The sequence below is a fragment of the Myxine glutinosa genome, chromosome 7, assembly GCF_964187855.1.
Source record: "Myxine glutinosa chromosome 7, kmMyxGlut1.1, whole genome shotgun sequence".
Taxonomy (NCBI): Eukaryota; Metazoa; Chordata; class Myxini; order Myxiniformes; family Myxinidae; genus Myxine; species Myxine glutinosa.
Window position 1 is genome coordinate 80630646 of NC_136267.1, and position 19663 is coordinate 80650308.

The 19663-nt window shown below is 45.1% G+C and overlaps 1 protein-coding gene across 19 annotated transcripts in view; it reads left to right on the plus strand.

Annotated features, from left to right (window-relative positions):
• LOC137431350 (dnaJ homolog subfamily B member 6) overlaps positions 1 to 19663 on the plus strand; it is a 132232-nt gene that overhangs the window by 40623 nt on the left and 71946 nt on the right. For all 19 annotated transcript variants that reach the window (XR_013624104.1, XR_013624103.1, XR_013624106.1 and 16 more), the window contains exon 8: positions 17513 to 17583. Coding sequence is in view for 14 of the 19 variants with exons in the window: in XM_078781923.1 (XP_078638049.1) it covers positions 17513 to 17583 (71 nt within the window). In the remaining 5 variants the exon portion in view is untranslated. The remainder of the gene's footprint in view (positions 1 to 17512; positions 17584 to 19663) is intronic.

Below are 19663 nucleotides of genomic sequence, written 5' to 3' on the forward strand. Positions count from 1 at the left end.
AAAAAAAAGCTATATATATATAAAGAAAAAGCTATATATATAAAGAAAAAGAACGAGACGGGAGAAAAACGAGAGAAACGAGACGGGGAAAGCCGATTGGAGAGGCGAGTGAGGAGCGATTGGAGAGGCGAGTGAGGAGCGATTGGAGAGGCGAGTGAGGAGCGATTGGAGAGGCGAGTGAGGAGCGATTGGAGAGGCGAGTGAGGAGCGATTGGAGAGGCGAGTGAGGAGCGATTGGAGAGGCGAGTGAGGAGCGATTGGAGAGGCGAGTGAGGAGCGATTGGAGAGGCGAGTGAGGAGCGATTGGAGAGGCGAGTGAGGAGCGATTGGAGAGGCGAGTGAGGAGCGATTGGAGAGGCGAGTGAGGAGCGATTGGAGAGGCGAGTGAGGAGCGATTGGAGAGGCGAGTGAGGAGCGATTGGAGAGGCGAGTGAGGAGCGATTGGAGAGGCGAGTGAGGAGCGATTGGAGAGGCGAGTGAGGAGCGATTGGAGAGGCGAGTGAGGAGCGATTGGAGAGGCGAGTGAGGAGCGATTGGAGAGGCGAGTGAGGAGCGATTGGAGAGGCGAGGAGTGTGAGTGATTGGAGAGGTGAGGGATTGGAGAGGAGAGGAGAGTGTCACATATTATGTGAAATAAAGAAATTGTGTTCATTACACCATTTCTGGATCTGATGACTTGCCAGTAACCATTTTGTAAAAATGAATGTGCAGCATCTAACTCAATATGTCGAAATGTCACACACATCCATGCCCGTGGGATTCCCACGGGTGACCCCGCTAGTATATATATATGCTCTTATAAAACATTGAATTTCTTTATTTTGGGTTGCCGCCAAAGGTGAACTTTACGCCAACAAACCTCGAAACCTGGCAGTCCTGAAGCAGGAGGTGGAGGACTACCCTCATGCTACCACTCCACCCACTTGCAGATACACAACAACACAACATGCATTTTAAAGGCCATTTTCCCTGCTAGAGTGGGGGCTAGCCTTGCAGACTTGCAGATATATATATATACACACACACACACACACACACACACACACACACACACACACACACACACACACACACACACACACACACACACGGGACGGCACTCCCGTTAGCAAGGGGGGGGGGGGGGAGGAGGGGGTTAATCCCCTTGTCCTGTTAAGCTGGCCGTCTCCGCCGGTTCTGGTACTTGTAATGCCCATTTGTGGGGGGGATTGATCAGGGTTATTGGTCCAGGTATTAGCCCGAATACCTTTATCAATCGCTCCGCAGAACAGGGAGACAAGTACCGCTCGAATCCCGGACAAGATGGTATTTTGCCGAGCGGTTTAGCAGTCTGGAATCCGGGCCGTTATCAAGGGACTAAACCCGATTATGAAGCGTTGGCCGAAATCACACCACAGGAACTCAATGGGGAAATCTCTAAAGTGATCGGATGAGAAAGAAGAAGCCAAAGGTAAGAAATAACAGGATTTATTATTATGTACACAAACGCAAAGAAAGAGAAGACCGAAGTTGTCGTGGAAATCAATCAGGTCCACAACTTTGTCCCATAGGTTGGTTTAATCACAATTAGATCTCTGGCATCATCCTGTAAAAATACAATCATGCAATAGATATCAGGATCTTGGTATCATACAGAAAGGACCGATAATAATAGTCAAAGCAAGCGAGTCTAGCATATATGTGCGGGTACGTACCATTCAAGACTACAGGACTACATGTCATAGTAAATGTCACAGGAGTGGCTCAGCATCGCGGATGTCCCAGGTCTTATAGACGCCCCTCAGTGGCTTAAGCGAGTATCACTCCTGGGTTCAACTTTGGTATAATTTCACTACATTCTCCCCGCCGTTAGAACTATACTGCCGCAAGGCAGATCTCAAGCGTGCGTCAGCATTAATTGATTGGGGACGTCATTCCATGTCAGTCGGTCCACCCGTAACGGTCGGGGTGGCGAACTACCCTGCCAGCTCATGTCCGGAAACTACCGGGTACGGCGTCCCCAAGCCCGGAGTCCCCTGCGTCGGAGTAGCCGCTGGAGGCAGGTGTCGGAGGGGGCACCTCAGAGCCTTCAGGCAGGGGTGTAGGTGACGACAGAAGTGACGGCAAAAGTTCCATAGTGGAAGCTTCGGTAGAGTCCATAGACTCGTAGATCGGTTCGTCGATATCCCTATAAGGGTCGATGACCCCACAAGGGGCGAGATGGCGTACGGAGACAGTGGTCTCGCGTCCATCTGCCGTCATCACACGAGCATGCTCGGGATTAGCCTGGAGTACCTGCACCTTATCTACAAAGGGGTCGTACTTGCTTGTGCGCACCGCTCGTTTGAGATAGGCCGGCCCCGGTTCAGCGAGCCAGCTGGGTAAAGATCGGATACTACCCAAGCTTCTGGGGTGGTGGAACAGTCTTTCGTGAGGAGTGTGGTTGGTGGCCGTACATAGGAGAGCCCTGATTGTGTTCAGAGCCGCAGGTAGCGACCAAGCCCATTTATCGAGACCCTGGCCGAGGGTCCGGAGGCTTAGCATGACGGCCCTCCATATAATCCCATTGAAGCGTTCGATCTGCCCATTCGCCTGGGGTCTGTACGGTGTGGTGTAACTCGAAGCAACATTATTTTGGAGCAAATAACCTCTCACCTCCTGAGACAGGAACACCGCACCCCGATCGGTATGCACGTAGGCCGGATACCCAAACATAGAAAACAAATTCTGCAGGCACTGTATGACCGTGGCAGCCGTCATATCCCCGCACATGTAAGCAAAAGGGAATCGCGAGTACTCATCAATGATAGTGAGCAGATAACGAGAGTTGCTCGACTCCGGCAGCGGTGCTTTGAAATCCATTGCCAATCTCTCCCACGGTCTAGTAGCCCTAACCAGCGTCCCCATGGGAGGGTTGTAAAAACGCGGTTTGAGTTCTGCACATATAGCGCAGTCACGGCACATCCGGCGGATGCCCTCAATCGAGTATGGCAGATTACCACTGCGCACAAAATGAGCGAAACGCGCCACCCCTGGATGACACATAGTGTCGTGCAAAGTGCGCAGTCCCTCCAAAGTTACGATCCCCGCGCACGTTGCCGGCCTTGATAAGGCGTCGGCGACCAGGTTATCCTTCCCCGGGCGGTATTTGATGGTGTAGCAGAAGTCGGCGAGTTTGATACGCCAGCGAGTGATTTTCTCATTCTTAATACGTTGAGCATGTAAGGTGTCGTACATGAACGCAACGCTTTGTTGGTCCGTGATGATTTGGAAGCATCGCCCGAGTAAGTACGGTCGCCATCGCCGAATCGACTCGACGATTCCGTACGCTTCCTTTTCGACAGATGAATGCCTCCGCTCAGCGGAGGTGAGAGTCCGCGAAAAGAAAGCCACAGGGCGGGCGCCCCCCTTGGGAGAGAGTTGCCGCTATCGCATGATCCGAGGCATCACTTTCTAAGACGAAAGATTCGCTCTCGTTGATCGCCGCCACAGCGGTGCCAGCGATGTCGGCCTGAAGGCCGCCAAGGCGCCGGGCTCATGGGGAACGTGTCGCAGGCCACGAGGGGGCGGAGCTTCGCGGAGAAATTTTGCACCCACTTCGAATAGTGGGCGAACAGCCCGAGAGCGCGCTTCAGCGAAGCCCGATCGCTAGGCGGAGCCATATCGAGCAAAGGTCGCAGACGCTCCTTATCCGGAGAGACCGAGCCATGGGTCACGGTGTACCCCAGAAGATCTATCGTGCGTAGAGAGTAACGACACTTAGCCTCATTCATGGTCAGGCGATACCTCTGCGTGACCTCGAGGAAGCGCTTCAGATTAGCATCGTGATGCCCCTGGTCATACCCACAAACCGTAAGATTGTCCAGATATACAAAGACATCTGTCAAGTTCTCCTTAGTAATGAGGTCGTCCATAGCCCTCTGAAAACAGGCGACCCTGTTCGTCACCCCAAAAGGTAGTCGGGTGAACTGGTATAACCTTTGACCCGATTCAAAGGCGGTATAGATGCGATCAGCCCTAGAGATGGGGATCTGATGATACGCACTACGCAGATCGAGAGTGCTGTAGACAGAGTACTGGGCCACCTGTCGTACTGGCGCGTCCATCCCCGGTAAGGGGTAGGCGTCCAGCTGTGTAAAGCGATTAACCGTCTGTCAGTAGTCGATTACCATGCGCTGGCGATGGGCCTCACTTCGCACCACTAAGACCTGGGCCCGCCACGGCGACCGGCTAGGTTCGATAACACCGTCCTTTAAGAGCTGGGCCGTTTCTTCCGCAATGAATTGCGCGTCTGCTCGTGAGTAGCGCTGCAATTTTGCCGCTACAGGAGTGCAGTCAGTGGTCAGGTTGGGGAACAGCAAAAGAGGCTCAATTTCCATTTTCGCGAGTGCACACACAGCAAGCGTGTCCGTCCCACCGAATTCCATTTCCAAACGTCCATGTCGCTTAAGAAAATCGTGTCCTAACAGAATGTCAGCACATAATGCAGGAAAGACCATGAGATGTACATCGGGAAACATGCGTCCCTTTATCACAAGTTTCAATCGACATTCCCCCTTCGTGCTGAGCCTAAGTCCTTGGGAGGCCATGAAGATCCGTCGTGTAGTCCCGAGGACTGGCCACCCATGGTGACGCACCAGCCGCTGATCGATAAAACTATCCATAGACCCCGTGTCGACTAGGGCCCGCGCAAAAATGCCTTCGACCAAGAGCGGAACAATGGCCTGATCAAGGCCGGAAGATCCGGCAGGTATTGTGCCGTCCGAGCGAGAATATCGCGCCTTGCGTGTGGATCCCACACCGGCTGCAGTTTTCCGGTCGTTTGAGCAGCCTCCGGAGGGCCCCCGTGCCAAACGCATAGTGGGTCGTGCCGGAGCAAGAGCGTGTAGTTCGTACGAGCCGCCGTCAGATGGCGCTCGTGTCGCGTGCGAAAGATCGCAGTCAATTGTACTTTCATGTGCTGGAGCAAGAGCGTGTCGTTCGTACGAGCTGCCGTCGGATGGCGCTCGTGTCACGTGCAGCGTTTGCTGCAAATCAGGAGGAGCTTTCAAAGCAGAAGCTTGTCGTTTGTTTGAGGAGGGCGTTCGAACGCCAGTCAAGGTCGGTCGCTCCGTGGCCGGTCGTGTTCGCACCATTTGTTTTGGCGGCCCGATGTATCTCACCAAGGACGTGCGTGCAGCCAGGGGCCCACGAGGAGGAGGACCGCTCATCAAAGCCGGGTGAGGCGCCCCGCTCTGTGCTCGGTCCGTTGGCTCAGCGATAAGCCCATTCAAGGTCGCACGAGCTCGTGTGCCCCGCGCGGTCCTCTTGCAGACTTTTGCAAAATGTCCTTTAGTAGAACACAAATGGCATATTGCTTCCCGAGCCGGACACGCCGACCTGGGATGCTGTCGATTGCCACAGAAGTAACACATCGCGTTCCGGTCCGGCCTTGGCCTTGCTGCTGTAGCTGCTGCCAGGCCGGAATCCGAGTCCACCTCGGGAGCGGCCAGGGGCTCGGCCATAGTCGAGTCCGCACCCGTATCCTCGGCGGTAGCCCTCTCCGGTTGCGCGAGTTGAGAAGTCCCCGCAACGACCCGTGCGTGGTCATAAGCGGTAGATTGTTCCCGGGCCTCAGTGTAAATGTTGGCCACCCGTAGTGCCTCCGCGAACGTCAGGTCAGCTGTCTCCAAAAGTCTGAGTCTCAGACTTGAAGAGCTGATCCCAGAGACGAAAGCGTCTTGAGTACTGTCCGCGAGGAGGTGTCGCACCTCCTGGGCGAAGCGATCGATCGACTCAGTGGGCTGTTGACGCCACGTAGCGAGCAGATGCCTGTTGTACACCACGCTCTGTTTCTTAATGTAAAGTCGCTTTAGTTCTGCCACGGCGGTATCGTACGTCGTACATCGTGCGATGCTCCTGTAGACACGGTGATCGACTTTGGTTTGCAGCACAGACAGCTTCGTTTCAGCGGTGGGAACGGCATCCTGGGCGCCGAACTGGTTCTCCAGCGTTTTGAGCCAGTGAGTGAACTCCGAGCCCGAATCCTCAGCTTGTGGGTCGGCGCCGAGTGTCGGTACATTGATCATCTTGTGTCCCGCAATTTCCGTAGATCTTAATTGTGATTAAATGTCGTGGAAATCAATCATGTCCACAACTTTGTCCCATAGGTTGGCTTAATCACAATTAGATCTCTGGCATCATCCTGTAAAAATACAATCATGCAATAGATATCAGGATCTTGGTATCATACAGAAAGGACCGATAATAATAGTCAAAGCAAGCGAGTCTAGCATATATGTGCGGGTACGTACCATTCAAGACTACAGGACTACATGTCGTAGTAAATGTCACAGGAGTGGCTCAGCGTCGTGGATGTCCCAGGTCTTATAGACGACCCTCAGTGGCTTAAGGGAGTATCACTCCTGGGTTCAACTTTGGTATAATTTCACTACAGAAGTAATTTACAGTGAAGAGGAAGAAGCAGATACACAGGGCAATTCTTTAACTTAAACAGGCTTACTTAAATCCCAGACAACACAAAGGACAGACGACGGGCAGACTCACACGAATGGGGAATTGCAGGTAGTATTGGCTGGAGGGAGAAGAAGGGTCTGTGCAGAACGGCAGGGCTGGAAGGTGCGGCGGGAAAACACGGCAACGACATCCGCTCCAGCTCCGGGCTGGAAGTGAGCAAACGGTGACTCCACGCACTCGGCTTTGCACCGGCAGCTTTCTCGGCATCCTCTGCCCCCTGCGTTATCTGCCTCCTGCGTTCTTTCACGCTCAGCTGGATCACGCACCTCCTTCACAGAACTCTTGATTCGTGCTCCCTCTCTCATCTGGCGGTGGGGGCTTCCCGTCACGGGTTATATAGCCAAGCCATGCCCACCGAATCCTGGTTGGTCGTAAGGGCTTCTTGACTCCACCTCTTGATGACGATGGGCGGGCCACGCCCTTCTTCTCCGAGTTGACCGCGTGCGTAATGGAGTCTGAATGCTGTTGGAAATGTCGGCTTTGGGGCCATCGAAAAGGGGATCTATCTTATTTGATTTGGTGCAACGTAAGATCGACTATTGGACACACAGCCTTATCTGGAACACAGAATAAGGATATAACCATCGAGAGGTTCTATGATTGGCTACTTGCTTGTACATGGACTAGCTAAGGTGCGATCATTTCAATTAACAGCCAATTAAAGGGAAATGTACACAGGGGTTATTTATAAGGGATTTTAATACTAAATTTGATCGTGAAGGTTCTAAAAACTGCAACACAGCACCCTCATTCCTCATGGGGCGTCCCGCCCCGAAAACTTTAACTTAATGTGACACTCAGGTGTAGTTCCCTCTAGTATTAACCTGACCCTGAGTGTGACAGTTTTAAAAACACAAAAAATATGTCCCCCTATTACGTTGTACCCTACCTAACAGATTCACACCCACAACTAACCGAATTTCGGAATTAATTTTCAAACTAAACATTTACGGTTGGGAGCATTATTTACAAGTGACATTATTTCATTATTTACACAACGCAACCCAGGACCTGTTATTTTTGTTTTAGGAAACAAAAAGAGAATCCTGTGGGGAGAGAGGAGACAGCATGCACTGCATCGACGCACCAGCACCAATAAGCACCAATCAAAGAGCACAGTCACGCACCATCCAGTGCGACATTGCACAATAACAAAAAAAACACACAACTGGTGGTCTGGGTCTTCTGCTCCCTCTACTGGCCGTCGTTCTTGATGATGTTCTTCCTCTTGATCTTCTTTGCTTGCGGCCTATTTGGACATAATAAAAAGGCACAAAACGCGTCCATTTTTATTTATGGCCCACAGGGGCCAGCTATGGGTGGTCCACCTGTATGGCTTGGTGCCACCTCACCGAGGTCCGCAAGCAAGATCTTTCTCTGGCCAACCTGGCCGGTCCCAGCAGAGGGGCCATGCCACACAACGTGTGGTCCATAAGTGGTGCTCGGCCACAGTACTGTGGTCCATAAGTGGTGCGTGGATGCAGGCAGCTGGTTGCGGGGATTTGGGCACACAATGGCGGGCTCCCGCACGCTCCCCCTCAGTGCCCAGAGAACACGGTCCATGGGTGGGGAAGGAAGACAAAGCAGAATTAGCGAGGGCAAGGGCGCAAGGGTACACATCAATCAAGGTAATGCAAAGCGAGGTGCGCACGGCGAGCGAAGTGAGAAAGCTCGTTCCTAACGTACGCCACCCCCCTGTCACCTACTCTACCCTTGCCCTTACCCCATATTTACAAAACCTACACATTTACAAATTCATCACTACCGTCATGTCTTCCCCATATCTCCCCTAATTTCAAATTCGTTACAATCCCAATGTCTAAATTTGCCATCACCAATTCATCATCAATCCCTCTTAAGGAGGGAGAGATGGAACAACCAGCACAATGTCTCACCCACGTCATGATGCGTCTCACATTTCCAAAACATTTGCACAAAAATAAAACAACAACACATGGCACGGTGTGGAGTTCTGTTGTCACCTCAGGTGAATGGATGCAGATGGTGCGAGGAGATTTCAATCCTAACTACTTCCTAAATGACATTAACACATTTTACACTACCTGGGGTCTTTCCCTGTAAAACCATTGGCCATCTTACACTATGCGGTTCTAAAAACCAATTCCCATTGACCAAACTGTGGTGCTCATCAATTTTTTTTTTGTTTGTTTGTTTTTTTTGAATACTGAATCGAGGCTCGTGAAAGAGCTAACATTTACTTCACAAACAAATCAACCAGACAAACAAAATATATAAAAAGAGGGAGTGGAAAACAAGATGGGGAGAGAAGGGGAAGCACACAAACACAACATTTGAGAGCAGGGAGAGGGCTTGGGGGGAGGAGGCGTGTGAAGGGGAGGGAGAAGTATAAAACACAAGGACACCAAGGACTTCCAGGACAGAAGTTGGTATTTCAAAAAAGTGGAATTGGGGTGAAATTAGCGGGGGTTATTTGGGGTCTCACTCCCCCGATTCAACTCCCTGTGCCTCTGCACAATTTCGGGACTGAGTCGTGTGGCTCTCCCAGCAGGTCTACTCACCTGCACACCTCCGCCACTGCAGTTGCCTCCGAGCTTACCTGCTCCTTTACCTAACCTATCTAACTGGGGAAGGCCCTCCCTGGCACTTACCCCCTCGGTGCCCTCTCTGGCACTGGGCTACCCGGGTCCGTCCTCCGGATCCTCGGGCCCCATCCACAACAACTCTACCGGCTCCCAGAGCCCACCTGCGGCCTCACCTGGCCGACATCCTCAGTGCCGGGTGTCCAACCAACCACACACACTAACAGGCCACACGCCCAGCCATTTCCATGTCACTAATGCACCCATCCAAACACCATTCTTCCACACGCACCACAGATGCCAATATCCAACCACAATTTACCTATACCCTCTACCTAACTCTTAAACTACCCTCCCCGGGTATTCGTGATAGGGGTCCATCCTCCCCATACACTCCCTTCGCACCAACCACTCCACTCCACATTTTCCAGCATACTCACTCCACACCATCCATTCCATACTCCATGTATTCCATACCAGCTATTTCACACAACCACTCTCACCTGAATTTGCACACCTGTGCCCACACACCTGGTGCCACCTGCACCCTCCTTCCTCCCAGGCTTCTTCATTCATTCAATACAATGCACAATCACCTCACACTTTTCACAATACGCTACTGAATACACTTTCAACACACACACATGGCACCATTCACGAGCATTGCCTCATTTGGTCAACACAAAGATTCTTCCATATGCAATGCCTCATTCGATAAACCACAAACACACCATCATCTGATCTACCTTGTGCCCTTCTAAAACTCGCGCTTCCCAGTCGCCCCTTATATTATTGCGCTCCCCCGTCGTTATAATCCACTAATCTGCTACGTCCCCTACTACAGGTATCATGTCGCTACTTAACCCTACAGTTACCTATGGTCATTTCTAAGTCCCTATACAATTATCCAAACCCTCCCTGGCTTGGTTTTCACCGCCATAACCCCATAACTAGTGCTCATGTGCCCGGGTGGATGTGAGGGATGGCAGAGTTGCCATCCCACCACATCGGGCATCTCCCACTATTAATTTTGCCCATCCAATTCTCGCCAATCAAATTTGCCAATCACTGCCAATCAAATTTTGCTCATCAATTTTGCCAATCCCATTTGCCAATCATCAATTTCCTACTCCTACCAAATGTCCATTAAACTTGAGCCTCGGTGCGTCATTGCATTCTCAAAGCTCGGCTTCGCAAAGCCGAGCAATGAATGCGGGTGGTTTGGTCGCCTGCAGGTTGAGTCCGTCCCGCATTCGGTTCAGGGGAGGAGGTTTGGTTGGACCGAGGTTTAAAGCACCAAGCTCCCGCGCTTTCAGGCGCGATGGGCCAACCTTGCCCGGGTGGAACGCCACCACCACGGGGGGGGGGGGGGGGCGGGCAACAGTTCCGATCCCTCCTACCTGCCCTCGAACCGGACCGGTCGCCTTGCCCGGCTTGACCGGTCGCCTTTCTACGGAAATGTACACGGGTTATTTATAAGGGATTTTAATGCTAAATTTGATAGTGAAGGTTCTAAAAACTGCAACAATATATATATTGTTATATATATATATATATATATATATATATATATATGTATATATATATATATATATATATATATATATATATATATATATATATGTATATATATATGTATATATATATATATATATATATATATATATATATATGTATATATGTATATATGTATATATATATATGTATATATGTATATATATATATATATATATGTATATATGTATATATATATATATATATATGTATATATGTATATATGTATATATATATATGTATATATGTATATATATATATATATATATATGTATATATGTATATATGTATATATATATATATATATATATGTATATATATATATATATATGTATATATATATGTATATATATATATATATATATATAGATATATATATATATATATATATATATATATATAGATATATATATATATACTAGTGGGGTCACCTGTGGGAATCCCACGGGCATGGATGTGTGTGACATTTCGACATATTGAGTTATATGCTGCACATTCATTTTTACAAAATGGTTACTGGCAAGTCATCAGATCCAGAAATGGTGTGATGAACACAATTTATTTATTTCACATAATATGTGACCCCTCACTCCTCTCCACCTGACACTCTCCTGTCTCCACCTGACACTCTCCTGTCTCCACCTGACACTCTCCTGTCTCCACCTGACACTCTCCTCTCTCCACCTAGCACTCCTCTCCTCTCCAAACCCTCACATCCCTCTCCTTTCCAATCCCTCACCTCTCCAATCCCTCACACTCCTCTCCTCTCCAATCCTTCACACGCCTCTCCAATCGCGCCTCACACTCCTCTCCAATCGCGCCTCACACTCCTCTCCAATCGCGCCTCACACTCCTCTCCAATCGTGCCTCACACTCCCCTCCAATCGTGCCTCACACTCCCCTCCAATCACTCCTCTCCAATCGTGCCTCACACTCCTCTCCAATCACGCCTCACACTCCTCTCCAATCGTGCCTCACACTCCTCTCCAATCGCGCATCACACTCCTCTCCAATCGCGCCTCACTCGCCTCTCCAATCGGCTTTCCCCGTCTCGTTTCTCTCCTTTTTCTCCCGTCTCGTTCTTTTTCTTGCTCCAAATCGGCCCGTCGGAATCGGAAATCGGCCCGTCTCGCCCGTCGGCCCGTCGGAATCGGAAATCGGCCCGTCTTGCTTTTGTGCTTGTGCGTAAATAAATTGTGTTCATGACACCATTTCTGGTGTTGGGCTAGCGGCTAGGGTGCCGGCTTAGGATCCTGGGTTCGAATCTCGGTCGATCGCCGAATTAATGCCAGGGGGGTTGACTCAGCCTGTCATCCTTCCGAGGTCGGCTAATTGAGTACCAGTTCACTGGTAATTCCCTGTTTGTCGTTGAAGGCGGCAAAAAGGGTTGGCGTCAGGAAGGGCATCCGGCCGTAAAACATTGCTTCAAAAAGGGGACAAAAAAACAACAACTACCACGGTCCCCGAAAAGGCCAACCCCCGCTTTGCGGGGAAAAATGGCCTCTAAACGGTGGTTTTTACACCATTTCTGGATCTGATGACTTGCCAGTAACCATTTTGTAAAAATGAATGTGCAGCATCTAACTCAATATGTCGAAATGTCACACACATCCATGCCCGTGGGATTCCCACGGGTGACCCCGCAAGTTTGCATTGACGTTCGTCGATGGACTCGTTCGCCCGTCTCATTCGTCTTCTTGCTACATCCTGTTCAAGTCTGCGTTCTTCATCGATCGTCTCATTCATTTTGGAAATAGAAGTTTCCACGCAGCGCATGAATTGTCACGATCCTCAAGAGGAATTTGTCTCGTAATCATCAAATGATAAATGGCAAGTAAATTATATTGTGGAAAATTAAAGATTTCAAATAAACCTATTTAAAGTGTATTCGCACATAACTAATTTTAAAAAACGAAGAAATATCTCTCGGTAATTTCCTGAAACATATTTTACTTCCGGCTAATAATGTTGAATTAAATAAAAACGAAGAAATATATGTCGGCATCATTGTTGACGTTTTTGTGACGACTGTCATCAAACGAAAAAGTAATATATCTTAACGGAAAAGCAAAAGCGAATTTTTAATATATATGTCGACACGTTGCCGTCGGTGTCATGTTGGGCGGTGTATGATACACCATGACGCGATTTTAAAAAATATATCTGCATTTTCCCGCGTGTGTGGAATGTTCTCAATTATTGCTGACACCGACTCTAAAACCATCGATAAAAATGAAATCATATGGTGAGTTAGATTGGAGATAAAGGCGTGAGAGAGACTCAATGGCCTTGAAGTTACAGGCATTTGAGAATTCATTTCGTTCTATAAACGGCAACTTTCATCGGATTTTCTTCTCGTTTTTTTTCAACCGAGTCTAAAACTATGTTAGCGACTGTGAAAAATGAAATGATATATCGAATTTAAAATAGATATCGACACATTGCCGTCGGTGTCATGTTGGGCGGTGTATGATACACCATGACGCGATTTTAAAAAATATATCTCTGCATTTTCCCGCGTGTGTGGAATGTTTGTGGAAAATTAAAGATTTCAAATAAACCTATTTAAAGTGTATGCGCACATAACTAATAAAAAAAACGAAGAAATATCTCTCGGTAATTTCCTGAAACATATTTTACTTCCGGCTAATATGTTGAATGAAATAAAAACGAAGAAATATATGTCGGCATCATTGTTGACGTTTTTGTGACGACTATCATCAAACGAAATAGTAATATATCATAACGGAAAAGCAAAAGCGAATTTTTAATATATATCGACACATTGCCGGCGGTGTCATGTTGGGCGGTGTATGATACACCATGACGCGATTTAAAAAAATATATCTCTGCATTTTCCCGCGTGTGTGGATTGTTCTCAATTATTGCTGACACCGAGTCTAAAAGTAAAACCATCGATAAAAATGAAATCATATGGTGAGTTAGAAAGGCGTGAGAGAGACTCAATGGCCTTGAAGTTACAGGCCTTTGAGAATTCATTTCGTTGTATAAACGGCAACTTTCATCGGATTTTCTTCCCGTTTTTTTTCAACCGAGTCTAAAACTATGTTAGCGACTGTGAAAAATGAAATGATTTATCGAATTTGATTTGAAATAAAACTGGGGGAGAGCAAGACACCACGGGCCTACAAAACAGGACTCAAAGCTATGCGAGTTAATAAAATGGTGGATATTTGTTTATAGCCACTCCCAGAATGGGTGGAGCTATGGGTGGAGCTACTCTGCAAACCGAGTAAGCCACACCCCGGACAGACACCCAACAGATAGACAGACAGACAGACAGAATCATCTACGGCTATTATAATATAGATATAGATATATATATATGTGTATATATATATATATATATATATATATATATATATATATGTGTATATATATATATATATATATATATATATATATATATATATATATATATATATATATATATATATATATATATATATATATATATATATATATATATATATATATATATGTATATATATATATATATATATACATATACGTATATACATATATATATATATACATATATATATATATATATATGTATATATACATATATGTATATATATATGTATATATATATATATGTATGTATATATGTATATATATATATATGTATGTATATATGTATATATATATATATGTATGTATATATGTATATATATATATATGTATGTATATATGTATATGTATATATGTATATGTATATATATGTATATGTATATGTATATATATGTATATGTATATATATATATATGTGTATATATATATATATATATATATATATATATATATATGTATATATATATATATATATACACACATATGCACAAGCACACGACCGGTCAAAAGTTTTAGAACATCTCAATTTTTCCAGTTTTTATTGAAATTTACACAGTTTAATGTCTCAATACAACAACAACACAACATGTATATTAAGGCCATTTTCCCTGCAAGAGCGGGGGTTAGCGGGTTAGTTAACGGGGGTCTCAATGTACTCTGAAATTAAGCATAGAACAAATAAACAATTGGAGATAAAAAAAAGAAATCATAGAATCATTGCAAAGAAATTGCAAAGAAAGCCAAGGTGTCAGTGAGTACAGTTTACTACACCATCAAAAGGTACTTGGAAACTGGAGGAAACTGACAGGAAGAGGTCTGGCAGACCCAAAGCCACAACAGAATCAGAAGACAAGTTTCTGAGAGTCAACAACTTGCGTGATAGGCGGCTCACAGGACAACAGCTTCAAGCACAGCTTAACACTGGACGAAGTAAGCAAGTCTCAGTTTCAACTGTGAAGAGAAGACTTCGAGCTGCAGGTTTGACAGGTCGAGTGGCAGTAAGAAAGCCATTGCTAAGATGGCAAAATAAGAAAAAGAGGCTTGCCTGGGCCATGAAGCACCCACGGCCAGTGGACGACTGAAGACTGGAAGAAGGTCTTATGAATCAAAATTTGAAATCTTTGGTTCATCACGCAGGGATTTTGTATGCCGTCGAGTAGGCGAAAGGATGGTTCCTCAGTGAGTGACACCAACTGTCAAACATGGTGGAGGAAGCGTGATGGTCTGGGGCTCTTTTGCTGGATCCAGTCGGCGACTTGCACAGACTGACTGGCACCCTGAACCAAAAGGGCTACCACAGCATTTTGCAGCACCATGCAATACCCTCTGGTATACGCCTAGTTGGTCAGGGGTTCATCCTACAGCAAGATAATGACCCTAAACACACCTCCAGGCTATGTCAAAACTACCTTCGAGGAAAAGGACAAGACGGTATGCCGCAAATCATGGAATGGCCAGCATAGTCTCCAGACTTAAACCCCATCGAGCTGGTTTGGGATGAACTGGACAGAAGGGTGAAAGCAAAGCAACCTACAAGCGCAACACATTTGTGGGAACTTCTGCAACAGTGTTGGGAAGAACGTCCCGAACATTATTTGATTTCCATTGTAGAAAGAATGCCACGTGTGTTTTCGGCGGTTATATCTGCAAAAGGTGGCTACTTTGCTGAGTCAAAATTTTAAATTAAATTTTGTTAAACAAAATGATTCTATGATTTCTTTTTTGTCTCCAATTGTTTATTTGTTCTATGCTTAATTTCAGAGTACATTGAGACATTAAACTGTGTAAATTTCAATAAAAACTGATAAAATGGAGGTGTTCTAAAACTTTTGACCGGTAGTGTATATATATATATATTACATAGTACAATATATCAAAATTGTGGATTGATTCTGACAAAACTTGCTGCACAGGTTGGGTGTGTGCCAAGGATGAATCTTTTCAATTTTGCTGAAGATCCGAATCGGTATCCACATACGAGAATTTAAATTTTTTTTGGAAGTAATGGGGCCAAAAACGAGATGTATCGCATGGTATTTCTAAAAGTTGTGGATGGATTATGACAAAACTTGGTGGCTCAAGGTAAGTGGCAAGAACAAGCCGATTAGGTTTCAGTTCATGTCCGGATCCAGATCTGGCAAATCGTAAACTGTTCAGCCTCGTGGAGGTATGCTCTCTACTGAGTGCCGTTCTAGTTCCACATTGTACCTTGTTGAAATGGGATCCTCTGCCACGTGTTTGGCTTTGCAACCAAAATCATCAAACATCAATAACGTGAGCTGTTCAACATCTGCTGCTTGCATTGACACAGCACTGTTTAAATTCGGGATTGTCTTGATGTCAAAAAACACTAATCTTGCAGCTAGTCTATTCTTTTTCTTCTTCTGCTTCCACTTCCACTTCTTCTTCTTCGACAGCCTCCATGTCCAGAGGCATGTTTTGGGTTAGCTGTTGGTGGTTTGTTGCTGCCACAGTAACTTGTGAATCGCTGAAAGATTTCAACCAAATTGAGACTTCTATGAACTATAATACAAACATTAACCCAATTTTGGGATCGACAGTTTAAAGTTCTTGTGCCCTTTGAAAATCATTTCGGCTAATATATAAAGAAGAAAGCGTGTGTTTGTTCGTTTATGCATTTGGACATTGCAGGAACGAGTGCAACCAAACTTTGCATGGTCTCCTCTTTCATCCAGAGGAAAATCGAGGGCTATGTTTGGATAAAAAAAATTTGGAAAATTAAAAAATATATCGAACTCAGATAATTAATTGGTCTTGAGGCCTCAATCGGGTCTCGTGCTAATACACTGCCTGCATATATTTTTTCTCGGGAGCAATCAAGTAATATATATTGTGAAGATTGTATGTTGAGGTTGTGATTTGTTTCCAACAACACAAATTTTGTGTTTGCGCATGCACCTGTTATTAAAAGGATTGCTTTGCACAGGTTTATTATAACACCTCAGTGTTCAGGCCTCGATGATGTTCTTGTACCCTGCCTGCATTTTTCCCTGGAGCAATCGAGTAATGTGTTTTGTGATTGGCATGCTGGAAATTTTTGAATACATATTTCATTGAATTTCCCGGGGCAATGCCAGGTACTTTAGCTAGTAGACTACAACTCCAGTTCGAAGCATCTGTTCGTCTCTTTCACGTATCTATCTTTTCTTTCTCATGCGACCTTTGATTTTTCATGTGACCTTTGAGATCAAACCTAACAGTTGGAAATCTAACACAGGTGGAGGCATATCCATCGAAGCATTCACATCATGTTTTATTTCCTAGTTCAGAGTGTGTGTGTAAAATAGTGTGCCAAGGGCGGCACATTCTTTTTATCACTCGATTTATTTCTCCAGGGAAAAGTGCAGGCAGGGTGCAAGAACATACTCGAGGTATTTTTTAAATCATTTTTGTTTATTTTTATCACTGCCAAGGACGGCCCAGCAGAATTCAAACAAGTCAGTGGTTATTGGCGAATGATCTGCTACGACTCGCAGATAATATTAATGTTGCAACATTCTTTGCAGGATTGTGGAGAACGGAAACGAAAGAGTGGAGATTGAGGAAGATGGGCAACTGAGGTCAATAAAAATTGACGGTAAGGAGCAGCGAGGAAGCCTGGACTACCGCAGATAACTGGCGCCCAGAATGCATCTATCATGATCACACTAGTCAAACGAACTAGGTTGCAATAAGCCAGTGTTGGGTTGATTCTGAATTACAATGACAGGATGGTTTTTGACGAATGACTGGCGAAGAAAATGTTTAAAAAAAAAAAAAAAATTTAAACTGATGAGCATTCCAATTAATTAATTATTTCTTTTTCCTCGTTTTCGACATATTTTTTTCTAGTTGGAGTTAAATATGTGAAATGCTCATTGTACATTTTATATCGTCGAGAGTCCTCGACTCTTTACAGTCCCTGTAGACTAATAGCTCAGGCTCTTTCTGTGATAAACTTCCATTAACCGTTTTGGTTGGAAAGTAACATCCCAAAATAACCTTTCTTTTATAATGGATTTTGTCGTTGGCAGTAACTTTTCCATCACCTCGGTATTGCATGTAAGCATGTGGCTGGTCCTGTTTTGCTTATTTTGTTCCATACACAAGTAAGTTTTTGTTTTTTAATATATATTTTTTTTGAGTACCATGTTGATGCACATGGTTTTGTTTTTCCATTGCTTTGCTGTTGCATTCTTAAGTTGCACATTAAAGTGTATTGCTGTAACCCTTTGAATGGCCTGTTTTTGGTAACGCTCTGAATTAAAGCCTGTTTGAAGCAAGCATGTGCATGGTGGAACTGTTGCAAATGCAAATGCAATTCGGCGTTTCATCTCAAATACTGTCTTAAGACCTGGATTTGAGGCAGAAAAACGGATTGTCAAAACGTGCTGCTTGTGTGTGCGCATGGTTTAGGTTTCGGGGTGGTTGGGCATCGGATTGACGGGGTGGGTCGAGTTGGGGCGGGTGGTGAGGGTCAACAGCAACAAAAGCCTGTTGATTGTCTTTGGGTGTCCTTTTTATATAAAAAAATCCATACACGTTGTTTGGTACTTCAGTATATTGCAGTATTTAGCTCGTTATCTTACACGGTGGTCTCATGAGGTTCGTTTAAAGGTTATTTTAGTAATAAACATTGGCTTGTTTTAGCATTCCTATCTGAAACCAATGGCTCATTATGCTGGACTCTCAGGTTCAAATCTGATTCATACCTTGTCAATTTTACTCATGTCCTTTATGAATGTCAAAGTACACTGTGACGTCACCTTTTTTTTTTTCTTTTTTTTTTCGTGCATGGTGTGTGCAAGCTGCTCCATGAGCATTGGATATCTGCTTTTAAAATACAAAACAGCTCCTGCCACACTTTGACCAAGTAACCTTTTGGCTTTTTTGAATTTAATTTTGTTCAAAAAGATGATACAAATGCAAACCCCAAAACGACCTTAAACTTGATCGGAAGTGTCTCCTTTACATTGTTACACAGGAAGTGTCTCCTTTCCTTACATATGTAAAGCTGTGTAATTCCAATTAATTGTTGGTGCTGTTGTTTATTATTATCTCCGGTCAGTTATGCTCGAATAGACGCGAGGCACGGATGTGACGGCAGAGATCCCTCACATCTAAATTGTGCTCTTGCCTTTGCGGAGCCAGGACTGCAGTGTTCCAGCATATTTTTTTTTGTTTTACATTCCATTTAGCTGTCCTTTTGAAGTTTGCAGGTGTAGTTTTCTCATGTTTTTTTTTTGGTTTTTTAAAATGTATATTCTTCTAAGTACAATCGTGCAGATAGACTTAAAAATTTTTTTTTTAATTCTGTACCTCACATAATCATTACAAAATTTGGTGGAATATACAGCCAATGAAAATGGATAGGGTCTTGCCCTATATTGCATAACAATTTTATCTTCTTCAATTCAGGATGGCCCATCCTATAGTAGTCAGTGTCCATATGCAGATCTACTTCGGTATAGATTGTTCATTCTCAGATTTGCTCGAATCTATATATACCCTGGCGAGATTATTGATAAATACTATCTTGTTTCTCCTTTTTTTTCTTTTCTTTTTTTCTTTCTTCTTCTTCATTTATCCTAAATGCATCTCTGGGACTTGTGTAACTGGAAAAAGAATAATGGGCACTTTGAGTTTAAAGTAATTTTAAGAATTCTGGCTTGGTCATC